The sequence below is a fragment of the Brachyistius frenatus genome, unplaced genomic scaffold (genome assembly GCF_029030835.1).
Source record: "Brachyistius frenatus isolate BFR_SWC_R1_liver_20210118 unplaced genomic scaffold, ASM2903083v1 Contig_131, whole genome shotgun sequence".
Classification (NCBI taxonomy): domain Eukaryota; kingdom Metazoa; phylum Chordata; class Actinopteri; family Embiotocidae; genus Brachyistius; species Brachyistius frenatus.
This window is the reverse complement of record NW_027210730.1, coordinates 652,169-670,213: the sequence shown is the minus strand read 5'-3', so window position 1 is coordinate 670,213 and position 18,045 is coordinate 652,169. Positions and strand designations below refer to the sequence as shown.

Below are 18,045 nucleotides of genomic sequence, written 5' to 3'. Positions count from 1 at the left end.
ACAACAACTGGCTGCTGTGGTGGCCTCTGCTGGATGAATTTCTAATGTTTCAAACTAAATCTCTGGACATGTTGTCTGGCAACAGATGGAGGAGAGCGTGGAGAGAAGAAGAAGTGTGCAGTCACACAGTCCGACCACCTGAGGGAGACAGTGGACGAGACTTCATCTCTTCATCCAGCTTTTATTTTGGTACTTCCTCTAACTGCTGTGTTTGTGGTTTCTATTGACTGGTTTTTTTTAAAGGTTTTTTTTCTCTCTGCTGTTCTTTTCTCTCTCTGCTCTCTCCTCACTCCAACTAGTCAACATGGCCTCCCGTCTCTGAGTCCGGTTCTGTTGGACTTTTTCCTCCCTCATGTCCCTCATGTGGGAATCGAGTTACTTCCTGCCGTGAAAGGTCACGACCTCAGTAAAGCTCTCTGAGATAAGTTATGATGTAAGTTGGTGCTTTATGAATAAAATGCAGCAACAATATCAGGCAGTTTAAAACAGTCTTAGTGATAGATATGAAGTTGCCACGGCAACTGTTTCTTGGACCCAATTGAATTGTTCATGAGTTCAAAAAATATTTAGCACTCTGCTGCGTTAGAGCTTTGATTAATAAATGTATTCTTTTATTTTGAAACTGCCGTCTAATATTATTGTTATTTAACTTTTCCGAGTCAGTTGCAGTAATTCGATGAATTTTATTTCATAGAAAAAAATTGCAAATAGGGAGGATTTAAAACTAAAGATTTATGGTTTCTGATGCATTGAAAAGAACCACAGGATGCATCATTTGCTCGGTCAATTTTTATGGCAAGAAATTGTTCAAAATGATCCCCAACTTCGGCCCTGATAGCCTTGTTGGCCTTTTATGCAAAAAACATCTTCCTTTGTACCTTTCTTATCTCCATCTCCATCTTTGTATGTCATCATCTTCCTCTCTGATGGTTTCCATCTGTTTTTCTAAGTTTCTGACTTTCTCCAAACGTTCTTTTACCTCCACTGAGTTTACCTGCATCGTTTTAGCCAGCATGCTGTTAGCATGTTGCTCCGCTGCTGCTGTCTGACTGCTGATGTCCTCCATGCTGTCGTCCACACGTTGTCCCAGTCAATCAACAGCATTCAGTTTCCAATGATGTATTTGTCGGCTCTTCTAAAAACAACATGTTTTTGGGACGTCGTTCAATTCTGTGCTCGTGAACGTGATATCTAACACTTCCATGATGCGTTTACTGTCAGTGAAGCCATCCGGCCTCACCAAACATATCTGTTTGGTTGTAATTCAAAAATGAATCTTCATCCAGACAAAATTTCACACAAATGTCCCATAAAATGAAAATAAAGAAGTGATGACGTTTCATTTCGAAAAGAGACATTTTAAAATATCAGCCTCTTTTTTTTCTCTCTGACCTTTTGCGCTCCAACTTTTATGTTTTTGGGACCTGTATTGATTTGTTAGTGTGTTAGTTAGTAGTTAGTTAGTTAGTTAGTTAGTTAGTTAGTAGTGAGTAGTTTAGGCAGAAAATGGTGCATGTGCCAGCTTTCTTGATGTATTGCCTAACTTGCCTAACTGGATGTGTTTGCATCTGAAATGAGCCCAACGTTGAGCCACCAGGTGTTGCAGTCAAATTTAACCAGATTTTGTCCCAGTGATGTAAAAGGACATCAGGAAATGGTTGCTATGGCAACAGCAAACAAATCAGTTGAGGAATTTGTTTGGCAAAAGCTACAATTCAGAGACACCTGTCTGTAGTTGTGTAATTGTTGGTCCTGGAGTTGGAAGTGAGTTTTCATAAAGATGCTGCATGAAAGGAAACCAGATTTGTACCAGTTATTTAACATGACATTAGTAAATGAATGACATCATAGTGGTGAACTATAATTTGTCCTTTTCATATGAAATGTGTTAACACTGCAGTAAAATATACAGATAGCTCCTGTGTCTTTTTATTTTTATATCTAGAAACAAAAAGTACAAATAATTCACATATAATTCATCTGTAGTTATTAACCCTCAGAGCGAGTTCACAAATTTGTAATATATGGAGCTCATTTTGTTCTTTGTGATTGATGGCACGCGACCTGGAAAGATGAAGCCAACTTTTCAAACAAGCCTAAAACTGAACACAAAATAAGTTAGAGTGCAGTTAAATTATTCACTTTTTATTGTTGTCACTGGTTGTTCTTCCAAACTAGAAAAGGCAGCACACTGTTTAGAAAACTTTTGGATGTCCATCCCACACAGTTTGTTTTGTAAGGACATTATTTGACTGTGAAGTTGTCTGAGGCCTTGTTTCTATCTATGCAAAGGTAGCGTCTGCCCCCAGCTCAGTCCGAGAGGAACAAAACAAAATCACGACTCGCTTTTCCTCCAGAAACAAAACCGGACCAGGATGGAGACGATCGTCTTCGCGCTGCTCATCGTCTCAAGTGCACGCTGCCTGTCTGCAAAACATGTCTTCATCTCGATCTCAAAGAGCTGGTCGGGAGCCCAGGATTACTGCAGGCGCTACCACACTGACCTGTCACCCGTAAGCAATGAGGTGGAGAAGCAGGTGCTCAGAAACTCTCTTAATGGGAGGCGAGGAGGATGGGTCGGTCTGCTCCGTGATGGCACTGCAGCTAGATATTGGAACGGTGATCAATGGCAGTTTGCCTATGAAAACTCTTTTTATAATTTCTTCTGCTTGGACCTGATCGTGGTGGAGGAGGAGAAGCCCTGGGAGGAGGCTCTGGAGCACTGCAGAGAGAACCACACCGACCTCACCAGCCTGCTCTCCGAGTCCGAGACCCTTCTGGCCCTGAAGGAGATCCAGCAGGAGCCGCGCGTCACGGAGCGGGTGTGGATCGGCCTGCGCTTCCTGGGTGACATCTGGCTGTGGGTGAACGGCGACCCTCTGAAATACGAAGCCTGGGAGAGAAGTCAGGACCACCAGTGTCCACTGTTGAAGCGCTGCGGAGCTCTGACCAAAGAGGGGCTGTGGGAGAGCTGGGACTGCAGCGAGAGACTCCGTTTTATCTGCACCTGAGTGAGACGGAAGAGAGAAGTTGTACAGTAATAAGAAGTGTGGGTAAAATAATGTCGATTTTCCAAGTACAGTTTGTTTTTTCACATCAGCAGATAATAATGTTGCAGTTTTTTCTCATTTGGAAAAAGTTTCCCTGAGCTGCAAATTATCATTCAGCCTGTTGGGATATTTAATGTTTCTTATTTCATTGCAAAACCACAGAGAATCTTACCAAACGGAATATTTTCATGATCAATAAGTTGTGCTGGAACCACCAGAAAAAGTCTGACACCTTAAAAAAAAAAACATCCATACCATAAAACAATAAAAAACAAACAAACAACAAAAAAAAACATCCATATCATAAAACAAAAAAACAAAAACAAAAATTCAATCACCAAAATTGATGAGAAACTTGCAAAAGAAGTTGTTAAAAAACTAAATGTGTTTTAATTCATTAAAACACATTTAATTTGTGTTTAAATTTCCATCTCATTTTTCCAAATGTTTATAAAACTATAAATCAATTATTAATTGGTAATGGCAAACTGTTAATATGAGTTTATGTGTGTGAGACGCAACAATCATTTCCATTTTCCTTCACTCTTTCTAGATGACATAAATATATTGTTAACTGGTGGTGGCTTTTTATTTAAAGATATAATCAAAAGGAAATCTTTTTTCACGTTTGAAGAGGGTGTTTTGAGATTCCAACATTACCTAATATATTATTTAAAAAGTCTATTGGCCTGATATTACGTCATGCGACTGCATCGGAGGGCAGGACTTAAGTCAGTCTCACGGTTTAGGAGACAACAGTCTGCTGCACTAAACCTCTTTTCTTCTTGGCTGTGAGGATGGAAACGTTGGCGTGACAATTGTGCGATTCTGTGCTAGGTTATGTTTACAATAATACAACATATATATATGCCATATCATATTAATTATATATAGGTCATATTATCAACTGTTAATCCTAAGGGATAGACGAAAGGCTGTGTTTGTGAATGAAGGTGCAGACAACAGGATGTGGTTGTGAATGAGAGTGAGAGTACTGTGCCAAACCAAAAGGTCACAGGAGGAGGTCGGCAACCTGTGGGGTCACATACTGTTGTTCTTTGAGGCATAAACAGGAACAGACTCCAGGGTGTGAAGGAAGACAACCACCACCTCCTCCAACCAACAAAGGATCCATCAATACACATGACTTTTTGGACTATAAGAAGACGGTCAGGGAGAGTCAGGAAGTCAGACTTCATGAACTGACACATACTCTGTTGCGGTCAGGGAAACATAGTCTGGACCCAGAGCTCTGTAAACTGGTTATTCTGCTGCTGTTAAATAAATATCTTGAAGCCTGACATCTTCTCCTATTGCCTCATTAAAGAACACGCAGGACTGGGGGCTGACACATATTGGTTACTAGCATGAGCCCAAGTCCAACACGCTCCAGACTAAAATATCTCAGCATCTCGTGGACAGTCTGTTCAAGAATTGCAAAAATCCTTCTTCAACTGTGACGTTTTCTCCTTTTTTTTTTTTTTATTGTAAATTAAATATCTGTGTGCTATCTATTATTCCATTTATCAGATCCAAAGAAATTCAGGAACAAATGAGAAAGAAAGTAATTGAGATCTATCAGTCTGGAAAAGGTTCTCAAGCCATTTCTAAAGCTTTGGGACTCCAGAGAACCACAGTGAGAACCATTATCCACAAATGGAGAAAACATGGAACAGCGGTGAACCTTCCCAGGAGCGGCCGGCCGACCAAAATTACCCCAAGAGAGCAGCGACGACTCATCCGAGAGGTCACAAAAGACCCCACAACAACATCCAGAGAACTGCAGGCCTCACTTGCCTCAGTTAAGGTCAGTGTTCATGACTCCACCAGAAGAAAGAGACTCGGCAGAAATGGCTGCATGGCAGAGTTCCAAGACCAAACCCACCGCTGAGCAAAAAGAACATTAAGGCTCGTCTCATTTTTTACAGAAAACATCTTGATGATCCCCGAGACTTTTGGGAAAATACTCTGTGGACTGACGAGACAAAAGTTGAACTTTTTGGAAGGTGTGTGTCCCGTTACATCTGGCGTAAAAGTAACACCACATTTCAGAAGAAGAACATTATACCAACAGTAAAATATGGTGGTGGTAGTGTGATGGTCTGGGGCTGTTTTACTGCTTCAGGACCTGGAAGACTTGCTGTGATAAATGGAACCATGAATTCTACCGTCTACCAAAACATCCTGAAGGAGACTGTCCGGCCATCTGTTCGTGACCTCAAGCTGAAGCCAACTTGGGTTCTGCAGCAGGACGATGATCCAAAACACACCAGCAAGTCCACCTCTGAATGGATGAAGAAAAACAAAATGAAGACTTTGGAGTGGCCTAGTCAAAGTCCTGACCTGAATCCTATTGAGATGCTGTAGCGTGACCTTAAAAAGGAGGTTGGTGCTGGAAAACCCTCCAATGTGGCTGAATTACAACAACAACTCTGTAAAGATGAGTCGGCCAACATTCCTCCACAGCTGGAAAAGACTCATCGCAAGTTATCGCAAACGCTTGATTGCAGTTGTTGCTGCTGAGGGTGGTCCAACCAGTTATTAGGTTTAGGGGGAAACACTTTTTCACACAGGGCCATGTGGGTTTGGATTGTTTTTTGTCCCTTAATAATAAAAACCTTCATTTAAAAACTGCATTTTGTGTTTACTTGTTATCTTTGACTAATATTTAAATTTGTTTGATGATCTGAAACATTTAAGTATGACAAACGTGCAAAACAATAAGAAATCAGGAAGGGGACAAACACTTTTTCACACCACTGTAGGTTACGTTGGTCAGTTCACGTCTGACCACCAACTTCTATTCAGGTCGTCCGGTCAGCCCAGTAACATGCCAGCGCCCTTCCTGAGATATCACATTCACAAGAAATGGAAAGACTTGAGATTTACAGAGGCTGTGACCTCTGACCTTTCAGCCAAATTCTACATTGTTGAGGCCGAGTGAACTTTTGTGCCAGATGTGAAGATCTTCCGTCCAGGCGTTCCCCAGATATCGATCACAACGTAAGGTGACACAGTCAGTGGGTTCAAGCCGTTAAAAAAAAAAGAGTAAAAATGAACTTGAACAAAATAAATTGCAGCTGTGGCTTCAGGTTCAGTGACGTTTCACTCTTCAACGTCATATAGAAGCGACGCACAGACGTGTTTTGCAGGACTGGTAGTGCGCGTGCGCAATAACAGGAGTCCTTGGCTGGTCGGCCCACTGGAGGTTACTGACTGGAGGGGACGCACACAACATGCAGAGCTGGACGCCGTTATACCGCTCTCTGGCCACGGTAAGGACGGTTGGGTCACCCCGCTGACCAGCGCGTGTTGTCCGGGTCGGTCCCAGCGGGTTCGACTGTGTTGATCACCGGACCGGGTGCTTTGGGCCCGGAGGCCTCGGCCTGTCCAGCGGGTCAACAACCACCGAACTCCGCCGGGAAAACCTCCGATCGGAGCTGTTCGGTGTATCTTCGGCTGAATACGTCGCTTAGTTTCATTTTGTTATGTTTCCCAATTGTGTTCATGTCTTTTGTTAATTTCGGCATCAGTATAATGAACAAAAAGCCCGTAGTTCAATAAAGAGGACTTGGGTTGTCACGTGTTCCTCTGAGGTTTCTGGGAAAACACATCATTAAAAGGTGACGCTCGTTTCTTCCCACTGTAAACAAGATGTAAACAAGATGTAAACAAAATGTAAACAAGATGTAAACAAACTAAACGTTTGGGGATTCGTCCTATTTGCATTCGGCTCATGTTTGAATAGTCAAAGTGTCACCGGATATAAAATATGTACGTATTTGACTTCACAGTTCTCTGAGTCATGTCGGCATGCTAAGCTAGTTAGCAGTGGTTATCTAACTTCCGGCTCCGGGAGATAAACATCTCATGATACGAGATTATTCCTCACTTTTCAGAAGATTTTAAGTTCGGACATATTTATTTGCAAATAACTTGCAGTCAGCTGCACGAGGAAGGTGCCGGGGTTGCCGGTCCGACACCCAGCGCTGCCAGCTGACAGGGCTGCAGATACAAACACATTTTCATTATTGGTTCATCTGTTGATTTATTTTCTTGATTAATTGATGAGCAGTTTTGTCTTAATAACGTCAGAAAATGTTAAAAAAGAAAGCTTGATTGTTTCCAGGCTGTGCAGCCTCAACCAAAACCCGTCCACTTCATCACAGGACTGAAGAACAGAAACTATACTCACATTTAGAAGCTCAAACCAGGATTATAGCACTTTTCATTAAAACAATTATCACAGTAGTTTGTGATGAATTTGTATTATTTCTAGTATTTATGAATTGATTAATGGTTACAGCTTTATTTATGGCGTTGTGTTGTTGTTTGTACACGCCTGTCTGTAGTGTGGAGAGAAGAAGCTGTATGAGGAAATATAAATGTAGAAAACAAACACCAAGTAATGAGATCCCAATAACGATCTCTTTGTAGTAAAGGTGAATCTGGTTCGATCAGTTTGACTTGTTCTGCTTTCAGTCTGTGAAATCGTCTGACTTGCTCTCAGCATTGATAAGAAACTGATTGAAAACCATCTGTCGATGAGGACAGATTATATATATATATATATATGTGTCCAAATTCTTTCCCACCTCTTTCCTTGGTGTTTTAGTTTTGGATTGTGATGCTGTGTTGAATGTTGGACTGCCTGGTTATGTATTTTCCCGTCTGCCTCGCAGCGCGGCCACCACCTCCCCTGTAAACTGCACGGCGCCGCGGCGCTGTCTGTCAGAACCTACGCCGACAAAGCAGCAAGTAAGATGACTGTAAATCTTATCGGTCTTCATCAACGCCATGTTCTCGCATGAACTTTAGCCACGTGATAGAAGTCTTTTTAAAGAGTATAAGTTTATAAACAGAGTACACCTTCATATACAAGTATTTATGATAAAAATGATATTGTGTGAAATACAAGCGTGCAGCTCCTGTATCTTTCTGCTCTTTTGCTGGTTGTTTCTCACCATATATTTAACAAAGAAGAAGACTGAATTTAACACGATTCATTAAAAGCATCAGTAAGGTTGCTCCTGAAATCCATCTCTATGTTTCGTGGCACTGAAGACCGTCTTCATAGGAAATCACCAGCAATGACACGCAACGAGTGATGGGAATGTTTAGAAATACACAATACAATGAAAACATAGTGAAACATTCGACGTGGAGCGGAGCATCGAAAGGGAAATCACAAAATCTGACTACGACAAAAACAATCAGACGACATGTATAAATTATCTGTTTAATCTGATCCAGCTTTTCAATAATGCCATGAATGGAAAAGTGTCAAAGTTGAGTTGGGCAATTTTCAAATGTAATATCCAACTCTGAATCATCCTTCACTGAGCTACTGTCAGCAACTGTTCTTCTGGTTCCTTCAAAATAAAAGCCCTGTTGAAGCAGTGGACCTTTACTCTGAAAATGATCCGCTGATCTCCCCAGACACAAACTAACACACTTTCATCGTGACCGTAAGCTGGCGACTTCTCTGCGTCGCTGTTACGGACTCTGTTAAAAGCCGCTGTGTCGCCCCTCTGCAGTTGACGCTGATGTCACGGTTGTGGGTTCGGGTCCCGGCGGCTACGTCGCCGCCATCAAAGCCGCGCAGCTCGGCTTCAAGGTAGGCCGACATCCCCAAAACAATATCACGCACCCGGTTTGTTCACGCCGACACGACAGGAACGTTAATGACACGCCTGTTTCCTTTGACAGACGGTGTGTGTTGAGAAAAATATCACGCTGGGTGGGACCTGTCTCAACGTCGGCTGCATCCCCTCCAAGGTAACAAACCTCCCGATCGACGTTTTCTTTCTCCTCCAGTTGAACGTTTGAGCTTCATCGTACAGGACGACGTGCGATCGGAGTTTAAAACTCGAACCATCGGCTCGAGAGGGAAAGTTTCTCTAAATTTTGAAGTTTGGGCCAACGAGACTTGTGACATCCCAAATAGTTTGGATATCGGTCCCGGTTACATTCACCTAATGAGCATGTGTGGATAGTTAAAACTTCTGACATCCTTCTCAGATCATTTTTTTATTGAGTGAGAAGCATTTGATGCATTTTCAGGACTTTTTTACAGGATCATTTAATTATTTGTTTACTTTTTTTGTGGAAAAACCACATCAGATATAAATTATGATTATTATTATTAGCGGTATTCTTTTTACATCTTAAAACATAAACTTGCAAATGTTGCTCCTTATATGATTCAGATGGGATTTTAAACTTTGTGAAACAGTGTTGTCTGTAATAAACACAAAGATTCAGCTTCACAATCAAAAACAGGAAGAATAAATATGAATTCATTTTTCTAAATAAAAATTACAGGAAAATCCCATTTTTCAGTTTTCTAAAGTGTCGCAGTAATCCAGTGATTAGTTGTCTGGACATCACAAATGGCTATTGGATAATTCTGCACACCTTAATTTGATCAAATGTAAATAAATAGAGGTTAAAAACGAGGCTCAGAAAACAGGCTCGACTCGCACATTTAATTTCTCAGTTATCTTATTGGCTCTCAAATTGTCATCGATGAATCTGTCAGATTGTCAGAGGTGATAAAATACAGCAGCAGGAAGGAAGAAGATCATTTAACTTTATCAATGAAGGGAAAAGATTGATCGACTTAAAAAATTAATAAAAACATGATGTAAATGTTGAATGCTGTTTTGTTTCTGCAGGCTCTGCTGAACAACTCCCACTTGTACCACATGGCTCACGGCAAGGACTTTGAAAGCAGAGGCATTGAGAGTAAGAGTTGACTTTCTGACATTTAGTGTCGCTCAGCGAGGCGGTCCAGGCTGCTCAGTGGCTGTCGGGTTGAGAATTGAAGATGAATCTCCAGCAGAGATAAATGTTTCTCACATTTAGAGGTCTTGGTTTGTCCAACCGACAGTCAAAGATACCCACATGTTGTGTTTAGGTTGATATGATGACAAAGGATAGAAGAAAACCTTCACATTTAAGAAGCTGCAGCCGGAGTACGTTTGTCAGATTTGAGAAGTGAGAGGGGCCATTTTCAGGAAGTTCAGGAAGTTAAAAATTCCATTAGGGCAGCACGGTGGTGCAGCACGGTGGTGCAGTGGTTAGCACTGTCACCTCACAGCAAAAAAGGTTCCAGGTTCGAATCCGGTCCTGGGCCTTTCTGTGCGGAGTTTGCATGTTCTCCCTGTGCTTGCGTGGGTTCTCTCCGGGTTCTCCGGCATCATCCAAAAACATGCACCTCAGGTCAGGTTACCTGGCGCCGCGCTAGTGGCAGCCTGCTGCAGCAGCTCCCCCCTGAGAGCCCCCCTGCTGTAGTGAAGACATTTCCCCTCGGGGATTAATAAAGTGTATAAAATTAAAAAATTAATTTTATTTCCCCTACAAAATGTGAGGTGACTCGCAGACGGAGCATTTCTGTAGCAGTCCTGGGTCAATAATCAGTCAGACTCCCAAGATGCATTGTGGGAAAAAAAAATTAATCAAGGAGTTTTAAATTCTTCCATGTGAGCCGCTAACGTTACGAGAAATATAAAGTTTTTGCCGTTGAGAAAATGAACCCCAAGTATCGTAGAAATGTACTTCATGTACTAGAAATGTACACGTGTGTAGTTGGAGTTTGCACAGATGTAGAGTGGAGGTGCAGATGTGGTGTGGAGGTCCAGATGTGGAGTGGAGGTGCAGATGTGGAGTGGAGGAGCAGATGTGGAGTGGAGGTGCAGATGTGGTGTGGAGGTGCAGATGTGGAGTGGAGGTGCAGATGTGGTTTACAGGTCCAGCTTCATGTCCGGCCCTCAACATTATCTTACAGTACAATCTGTGGGGGAAAAGTAGATTTAGTTCAGTTTGCATTTCCTTTTGACAATATTTGTAAAATTTGCAGAACAATTTGATAGAAACGGAGCTATTTAAGGTTTTATTAAATTCTGTAGTTAAAGAATAAAAAGAGTTGTTTGAAGCTCAGATTTGTTTAATGATGTCATACTCAACAGTGGAAATGAACACCACTAAACTAAACTTTACAATTAATCTGTTCGTTAATTATCAGCCAGTAAACTGAACTTGCGTGAACATTTGAACCTCGACGGAGACGAAGTTGAACGTTAGTAACTCGGCAGTCGTTACAGCAGCGAACATGAACGCCCTCGTGAGGATAAAAGTGCTGATGGAAGTTTCCGTGTCTCAGTTTCAGGCATCTCGTTGAACCTGGAGAAGATGATGGCTCAGAAGAGCGGAGCGGTCAAAGCGCTGACGGGAGGCATCGCACATCTATTCAAACAGAACAAAGTCAGTCTCTCTGCCGGAACGTTTGTTTCCTGACGTTCAGAATCGCAGGTTGACGCTGTGACTTCGCCCCCGACAGGTGACCCACGTCAACGGCTTCGGGAGGGTGACGGGGAAGAACCAGGTGATCGCCATGGTAGCGGACGGCAGCGAGCAGGTCATCAACACCAAGAACATCCTCATCGCCACCGGCTCCGAGGTCACGCCCTTCCCCGGCATCCAGGTACGAGCGCCTTCCTGTTTCACTCACTGAAACCTTTAGAAACACAAAACGTTCGAGTTCATGACCTGAAGGGATTTTTAATAAAAGAGAAAAATATGAAGAAACAGAAGAAGTGCCGTGAGATTCGCTCGCAAAACTTCATTCTTCACTGTAAAACTGGGATGTGCAACGTTTCTCTAATCAAATAAAACATCTTCAAAGTTTAAACAAAACAATGACAAACACTTTGTAGGTCTGAGGGGAGCTTTGAATCAAAGGACAATTGTGTGTCCATCACTGCGATGTTATTTCAACCATCGTTTATAATGAATATTCTGTTCCCTCCAGGAAATCTTGTGATCACAATAATTAATGCAAATTCAACAAAAAAATTAAATTCCCGTGATTTTTATCCGCAAAAAATATCGTCAGCAGAAACTGCTGAAAGTATTAACATCATAAAGAAAGTATTTTCAAACAAAAGTCACTTTATTAATAAAAAGATCTTCTCATTTACAATCAGAAAGACTCTGCTCCTGTTTTCATCACCAAATAAAACTCCAGAGGAAATATTTGAATAAATGAATGAAAAAATATGGGAACAGGAAGAGATTATATATTTATTCCTTTATCAGGTAGTGCTTCAAAAAAAGAAAAAAAATGTTAAATGCATTTTTGTTTCTCGAAAAAATGTCCACAAATTACATCGCAATTTTTGAGAAAATCCACGGCCAAATCAAACATTTTTGATCGCAACAATCAGAAAAAATGAATAGAGTGAGAGTGTGTTTAAACATGTTGTGTTGTGTTTGGATAGATCGATGAGGACACCGTGGTGTCGTCGACGGGAGCGCTGTCCCTGAAGAAAGTGCCTGAGGAGCTGATCGTAATCGGAGCCGGAGTCATCGGAGTGGAACTGGTCGGCATCGCTTCCCTCTGATTCACATTAATCTTTCTGTGTGACCTCGACAGATGGACAACGAGGCCCAGCTCAATAAGCACCAACGTTTCCTGCTTTGTCCTGTAGGGGTCAGTGTGGCAGCGTCTGGGCTCCAAGGTCACAGCGGTGGAGTTCCTGGGACACGTCGGCGGCATGGGGATCGACATGGAGATCTCCAAGAACTTCCAGCGCATCCTGCAGAAGCAGGGCGTCAAGTTCAAGCTCGGCACCAAAGTCATGGGCGCCACCAAGAGGCCCGACGGCAAGATCGATGTGACGTGAGTGAATCGGACGGCGTCGGAGAAACGGCTGGAACTTTGTTTTGTTTGTGTTGCTTGTCTGTAACCGCCGGGGCTCGATGTGGGTTTCAGAGTGGAGGCGGCAGCCGGAGGGAAGAACGAGACTCTGACGTGTGACGTGCTGCTGGTCTGCGTCGGCAGACGACCTTTCACCCACAACCTGGGTCTGGAGTCTGTTGGCATCGAGCTGGACAACAGGGGTCGCATCCCTGTCAACAACCGCTTCCAGACCAAAGTACCCAGGTACCTCTGAGCTCCGGCCACGACTCACCTGTGTGATGTGACTCTGTAACACGGTTTTAATTCCTTTACTTTATTTACTGCTGTAAATGCATTGATAATGAATTAAAATAGAAGCTGCTGACACATGAAAATGATTTATATTCGCTCCTTTAACGAGACCCGTCAGTGACATCTGTCCCTCCTCCTTCAGTATTCACGCCATCGGTGATGTCATCGCCGGGCCGATGTTGGCCCACAAGGCCGAGGACGAGGGCATCATCTGCGTGGAGGGCATGGCCGGCGGCGCCGTGCACATCGACTACAACTGCGTTCCCTCGGTCATCTACACGCACCCGGAGGTGGCGTGGGTGGGCAAGACGGAGGAGCAGCTCAAAGAGGAGGTGAGCTTTCAACAAGGGTTTGCTTTTGTGCAAAATTAAACCTGCAGAAACAGATCTATTTTTTGGGGCATCTTATGGGGCAGCAGAAACAAGTTTTAAACACGACATTGACGTATTATCACCTTTCAGTTTGAAATGGTGACAAATCAAACCGCTCTGAAGCTTTTTGTCCAATATTGAGTCTCTTTCAGCTCCGTTTTTGGTCTTTATAACCGACTGGATATAAAAGTGTTTGTAGATTTCCGGGTCTGAAAAATGAGGACTTAAACTGCAATACCACCGAGGGCCACTAGGGGCTGCCTACTGAAAGTTTCCGGCTCCATAGACTCCCATTTAACTTATTTCAAGAAATACAAAGTCAATAAATAGTTTCCACGAGTCAATTTGATGCCATTTGTTAAAGTCACTCCTTTTTTGTTTTGTTTTCTGGTCCATCCAAAAATAATTCCATCATTCATTTGATATCAGGCTTCAAAAAGCAGTTTTTTGGGGGGGCGTGTCTGTTTGATCGAAAGACTTGACAGCAAATCAATGAGCTGAAACTCTGTGTGAGCTAGACAAGTGATTGTTTCTACATTTTTCTTCTCAACGGTATTTGTGGAATAATCAAGTGAACTATGACATCACAGCGATCCGTGAGGATCCAGCAGTATTCACATCATTCAGCAGTTTGATCTATAAGCTAAGTGTCCCAGTAAACCAAGGCAGGGAACCAACATGCACAAAAGCAGGACTTCCAATATCAGTCTCTCTGGGAAACGGGATCTTGCGATCACAATAATTAATGCAAATTCAAACAATTGCCACAATATTTGCAGGCGTTTGCAATTTTTTTTAAATCCCGCGATTTTTCCGCAACAAATGTCGTCTGCAGAAGCTTCACTGAAAGTATTAACAACATAAAGTAAATCTTTTCAAACAAAACTTTTAGCTCAAAGTTTTTCTAAGTTCAATGATTAAATATAAAAAGATTAGAACTAAAATATTTCTGTGATGTGCAGCATGATTATTACAGAAGGAAGTGATTACATATTTATTCCTCTATCTGGAAGGGCTTAAAAAGAATATCTCATTTTTCTTTCTCAACTTGTAATTTTTTCAAATTCCCAAAATTTTACACATAAAAAAACACGCTTAGAACTCAAATGTTTTTCGAAAATCAGCCGCAAAATCAAAACATTTTTGATCCCAACAATCACAAAAGAACTCTGGATAATCCTGGATGGACTGATTTATAGGGTGATATGAAATGCAGCTCTGTTGTGAAAAGGCTTTGTGAGATTATATGACCTCGACCTTACTATTGAAATGAACTGACTCACATAAATCTGAACTAAAAAGTGTAATATTTGAAGCACAGTTGGTGTAAAGAGTAGCAGCACTCTCAGGTTGCTTGTAAATGTACATAAGTACACTACTCCAGTAAATGTAATTAGTTTCTTGCCACCAATGAAAACACTCGATATAAACAGGTTATATTTAGTTCCCAGCAGCTTCAAACTTTGTTATGAACACTTTCAACTAGATGATGTCGATATTTTCCCACATTTTTATATTTTCATCAAGTGTTCAGTAATAATGTGTAAGTGACAAACATACAAAATAAAAAGCCTAATTCAAATGACAGTGTTTTACAGTGTAAGTCTGTCCTCCTCAGGGTGTCCCCTACAAAGTCGGCAAGTTCCCCTTCGCAGCCAACAGCCGAGCTAAAACCAACGCCGACACCGACGGCATGGTGAAGATCCTCAGCCACAAGGAGACGGACAGGATGCTGGGATCGCACATCCTCGGACCTGTAAGAGCTCTGAGAAATCAGGGAAAGCTGCCACCAAGTGATCCGACGCCTCTCCAGACATTTCAGCTTTTAAACACTCTGCAAACCCCAAAACACATCTTTTTTCCCGTCTTGCTGCAAACTTGAAGTTATTTGGTGTGTAGTAAAGGTTAAGTTGAACGCAGACTATAAACATTATTATGGATCTGGTCCAAACCTCCGTAACGCACGATATCAAACCCAGGAAGTGGCTCATTTTCATGGGACACAACCTTCATTTGATTTTAGTTCAACTGGACTTCTCTTGTTCTGAAATATCAAAATGTTATGAGTGCAATGTGTAGTCGTATAGTAACAATATCACGCTGTAATATTACACACCAGAAAACAAGTCAAACAGAGAAGTCAATATTTGTAGTTCCTGGCCAGCGCTGGATTGAAAGATGTTTGTCCTGCAGGTGGCGCCAGAGGAAAAGCTTGTGTTGTTGCTGAAGTCTGTACGGTGGCCTTTTTAGGACATGTTGGCTTCAACAGTCAGACGTAACTGAAAATGAATGTAACAATCAGTGTTCAACAATGTTGGTCTGTAACAGTTAGGATGTTAGAAATGAACACGCGTGACTGCGGAGTCGCTGCGGTTAAATGTGAGCGTAGCCTCCGATCTCGAACTAACGGCTGCTGGTGTGTTTTCCCTTCAGGCAGCCGGAGAGATGATCAACGAAGCTGCTTTGGCGATGGAGTACGGAGCCTCGTGTGAGGACGTCGCCCGGGTCTGCCACGCTCATCCCGTACGTACCGTCCACCGTCTTGTCCCACGGCACAGCGTCTCTCAACCCAGATTAATTGAATCTGTTAAGAACTAATTCTGACGGAGACAGAAAGTTTATTAATTTGTATTATTCATCTTCTTTGAAGGCCGATTTTATTTTGACTGTTTTACTGAATCATCATTTATTATCTGTTACAACTTCACCGTTTATATTCTGCTAAAAGTGATAAAGTCCTGTTGGTGTGTTTTCTTTGTAACTGTCTTACAAAATAGTTAATTATGAAATCAGTAAAAATGAAAACTCCTCCTCTTTTTCTTCCTCCTCCTCCTCTTCCTACAGACCGTGTCGGAGGCTTTCAGAGAAGCCAACCTCGCCGCTTCTTTTGGCAAAGCCATCAACTTCTAACCTGCCAGCTGCTGTCGCACCTTCCTGTGACGTCGGTCGGAGAACAGGAAGCCGTGTGTCCGCATCACGACGTTCATCAAACCACCTGAACGCATCCAAACATCCAACCTGTACCACACTTAGTTCCCCTGTTATTCAAATGTTCTCTACCAATAATAAAAGGGGGTTCGGGCTGTAAATGAACTGACTGCAGTCAGTCTTTTTGTTTCCACACATAGTTTAAAAGAAGAGCTTCTCATGCACTCATTTACACCGCGGAGATATAAATATTATTATGGCCTGTGCGCGTTTCTGACTTCTCTCGTAAAGATAGAAGGGGATATTTGTGTCTGTGTTTTTTACAGTGTGAGACTTCATCTCGACAGATATGACGGGTGGTCGGAGCAGGAAACTTTTAGTTCAATTATCTCTTAAAAGCTTCAGGTCCCGCCCAAATCAGTGACATCACAGCAGGTCGGTGGCAGCGCCGCTGACTGCAGGTAAGTTCTGACTTGTTTTGAAGTTCAACACCAGCTGTGACTTCACTGAGTTGTGCGGGACGACGTGTGAAACGGCGCAGCAGTCGATTTCTGTGCAACTCTGATATTGATTGAACCGTTTTAGGTCGATATCAACTCGGTTATGGAGGAGAGCTGTTGATAGTTGCTAGGAAACCGTTTCCTGCTCTAATCATTCCACTGTGATTGGCTCTGCTCTGTTCTCCTTGCTTACTTCACCATCTAAACCAATAAAAGCAGTTAAGTTTAACTTCACATGTACCGACATCTTCAGTGGTGGTTTTACAGTAGATAGATAGATAGATTGATTGATTGATTGATTGATTGATTATCAGTAACTTAAAGCTTCAGTCTGCGGCCGTCCACAGAGGCGTTCCCAGGCCAGCCAGGATATATAATCCCTCCAGCGTGTCCTGGGTCTCCTGCCGGAGGGAGGCGCACAGGAGGATCCTGATCAGATGCTGAACCACCTCAGCTGACTCCTTTCAACATGAAGGAGTAGCGCCTCAACTCCCAAGTTCCCTCCTGATGTCCGAGCTCCTCCCCCGATCTCTAAGGCTGAGCCCGACCTCCTACGGAGGAAACTCATTTCAGCCACTTGTAGCCGCGACCTCGTTCTTTTGGTCACGACCCAGAGCTCGTGACCATCGGTCGCCCGGTAAACTGAGAGCTTCACCATCCGGTGCAGCTCCTTTTCACCAACACGGTCCGGTGCAGCGCCGGTTGTACTGCTGCAGCCGCACCGATCCGGTGGTCGATCTCCCGCTCCACCGTTCCACGACGAGGACGGAATCCGCACTGCTCCTCTTCAATCTGAGGTTCGACAAACGGTCCGAGTCCTTTCCAGCACTCTGATATAAGCTTTGCTCGGGACGCTGAGTAGTGTGATACCCCGATAGTTGGAGCAACTCTCCGGGTCCCCCTTTTTGAAAATGGGAACCACCACCCCGGTCTGCCGGGCACCACCCCGGTCTGCCATGGGCACTGTTCCCGACCCCCATGTGACATTGAAGAGGCGTGTCAGCCAAGACAGCCCAGCAATGTCCAGCGCCTTCATCATCTCAGGGCGGATCTCATCCACCCCCGGCGCCACCGAGGAGGTGAGGCGTGGAGGTGAGCCCAACTATATCTAGCTGGTACCGCTCCACCTCCTGCTCCACCTCCTGCACCAGCTCCGGCTCTTTCCCCGCTAGCGAGGTGACGTTCCACATCCCTAGAGCTAG

General features: G+C 43.1%; 2 protein-coding genes across 2 annotated transcripts; both read left to right on the top strand.

Moving 5' to 3' along the window:
- The first annotated feature begins 2,375 nt into the window (after positions 1-2,375).
- On the top strand, positions 2,376-3,061 carry LOC138630294 (snaclec purpureotin subunit beta-like). The gene has a single exon (XM_069714539.1). The coding sequence runs from the start codon at positions 2,376-2,378 to the stop codon at positions 3,009-3,011; it is 636 nt and encodes a 211-aa protein (XP_069570640.1). The 3' UTR covers positions 3,012-3,061.
- A 3,155-nt stretch (positions 3,062-6,216) lies between these two features.
- Positions 6,217-17,072, top strand: dldh (dihydrolipoamide dehydrogenase). The gene is made up of 14 exons (XM_069714521.1): positions 6,217-6,325; positions 7,733-7,808; positions 8,588-8,667; positions 8,760-8,828; positions 9,728-9,797; positions 11,215-11,315; positions 11,392-11,535; positions 12,332-12,433; positions 12,542-12,732; positions 12,826-12,996; positions 13,187-13,376; positions 15,034-15,171; positions 15,849-15,938; positions 16,260-17,072. Exons 1-14 carry the CDS (start codon positions 6,287-6,289, stop codon positions 16,323-16,325), a joined length of 1,527 nt encoding a protein of 508 aa, XP_069570622.1. The 5' UTR covers positions 6,217-6,286; the 3' UTR covers positions 16,326-17,072.
- Positions 17,073-18,045: the final 973 nt, after the last annotated feature.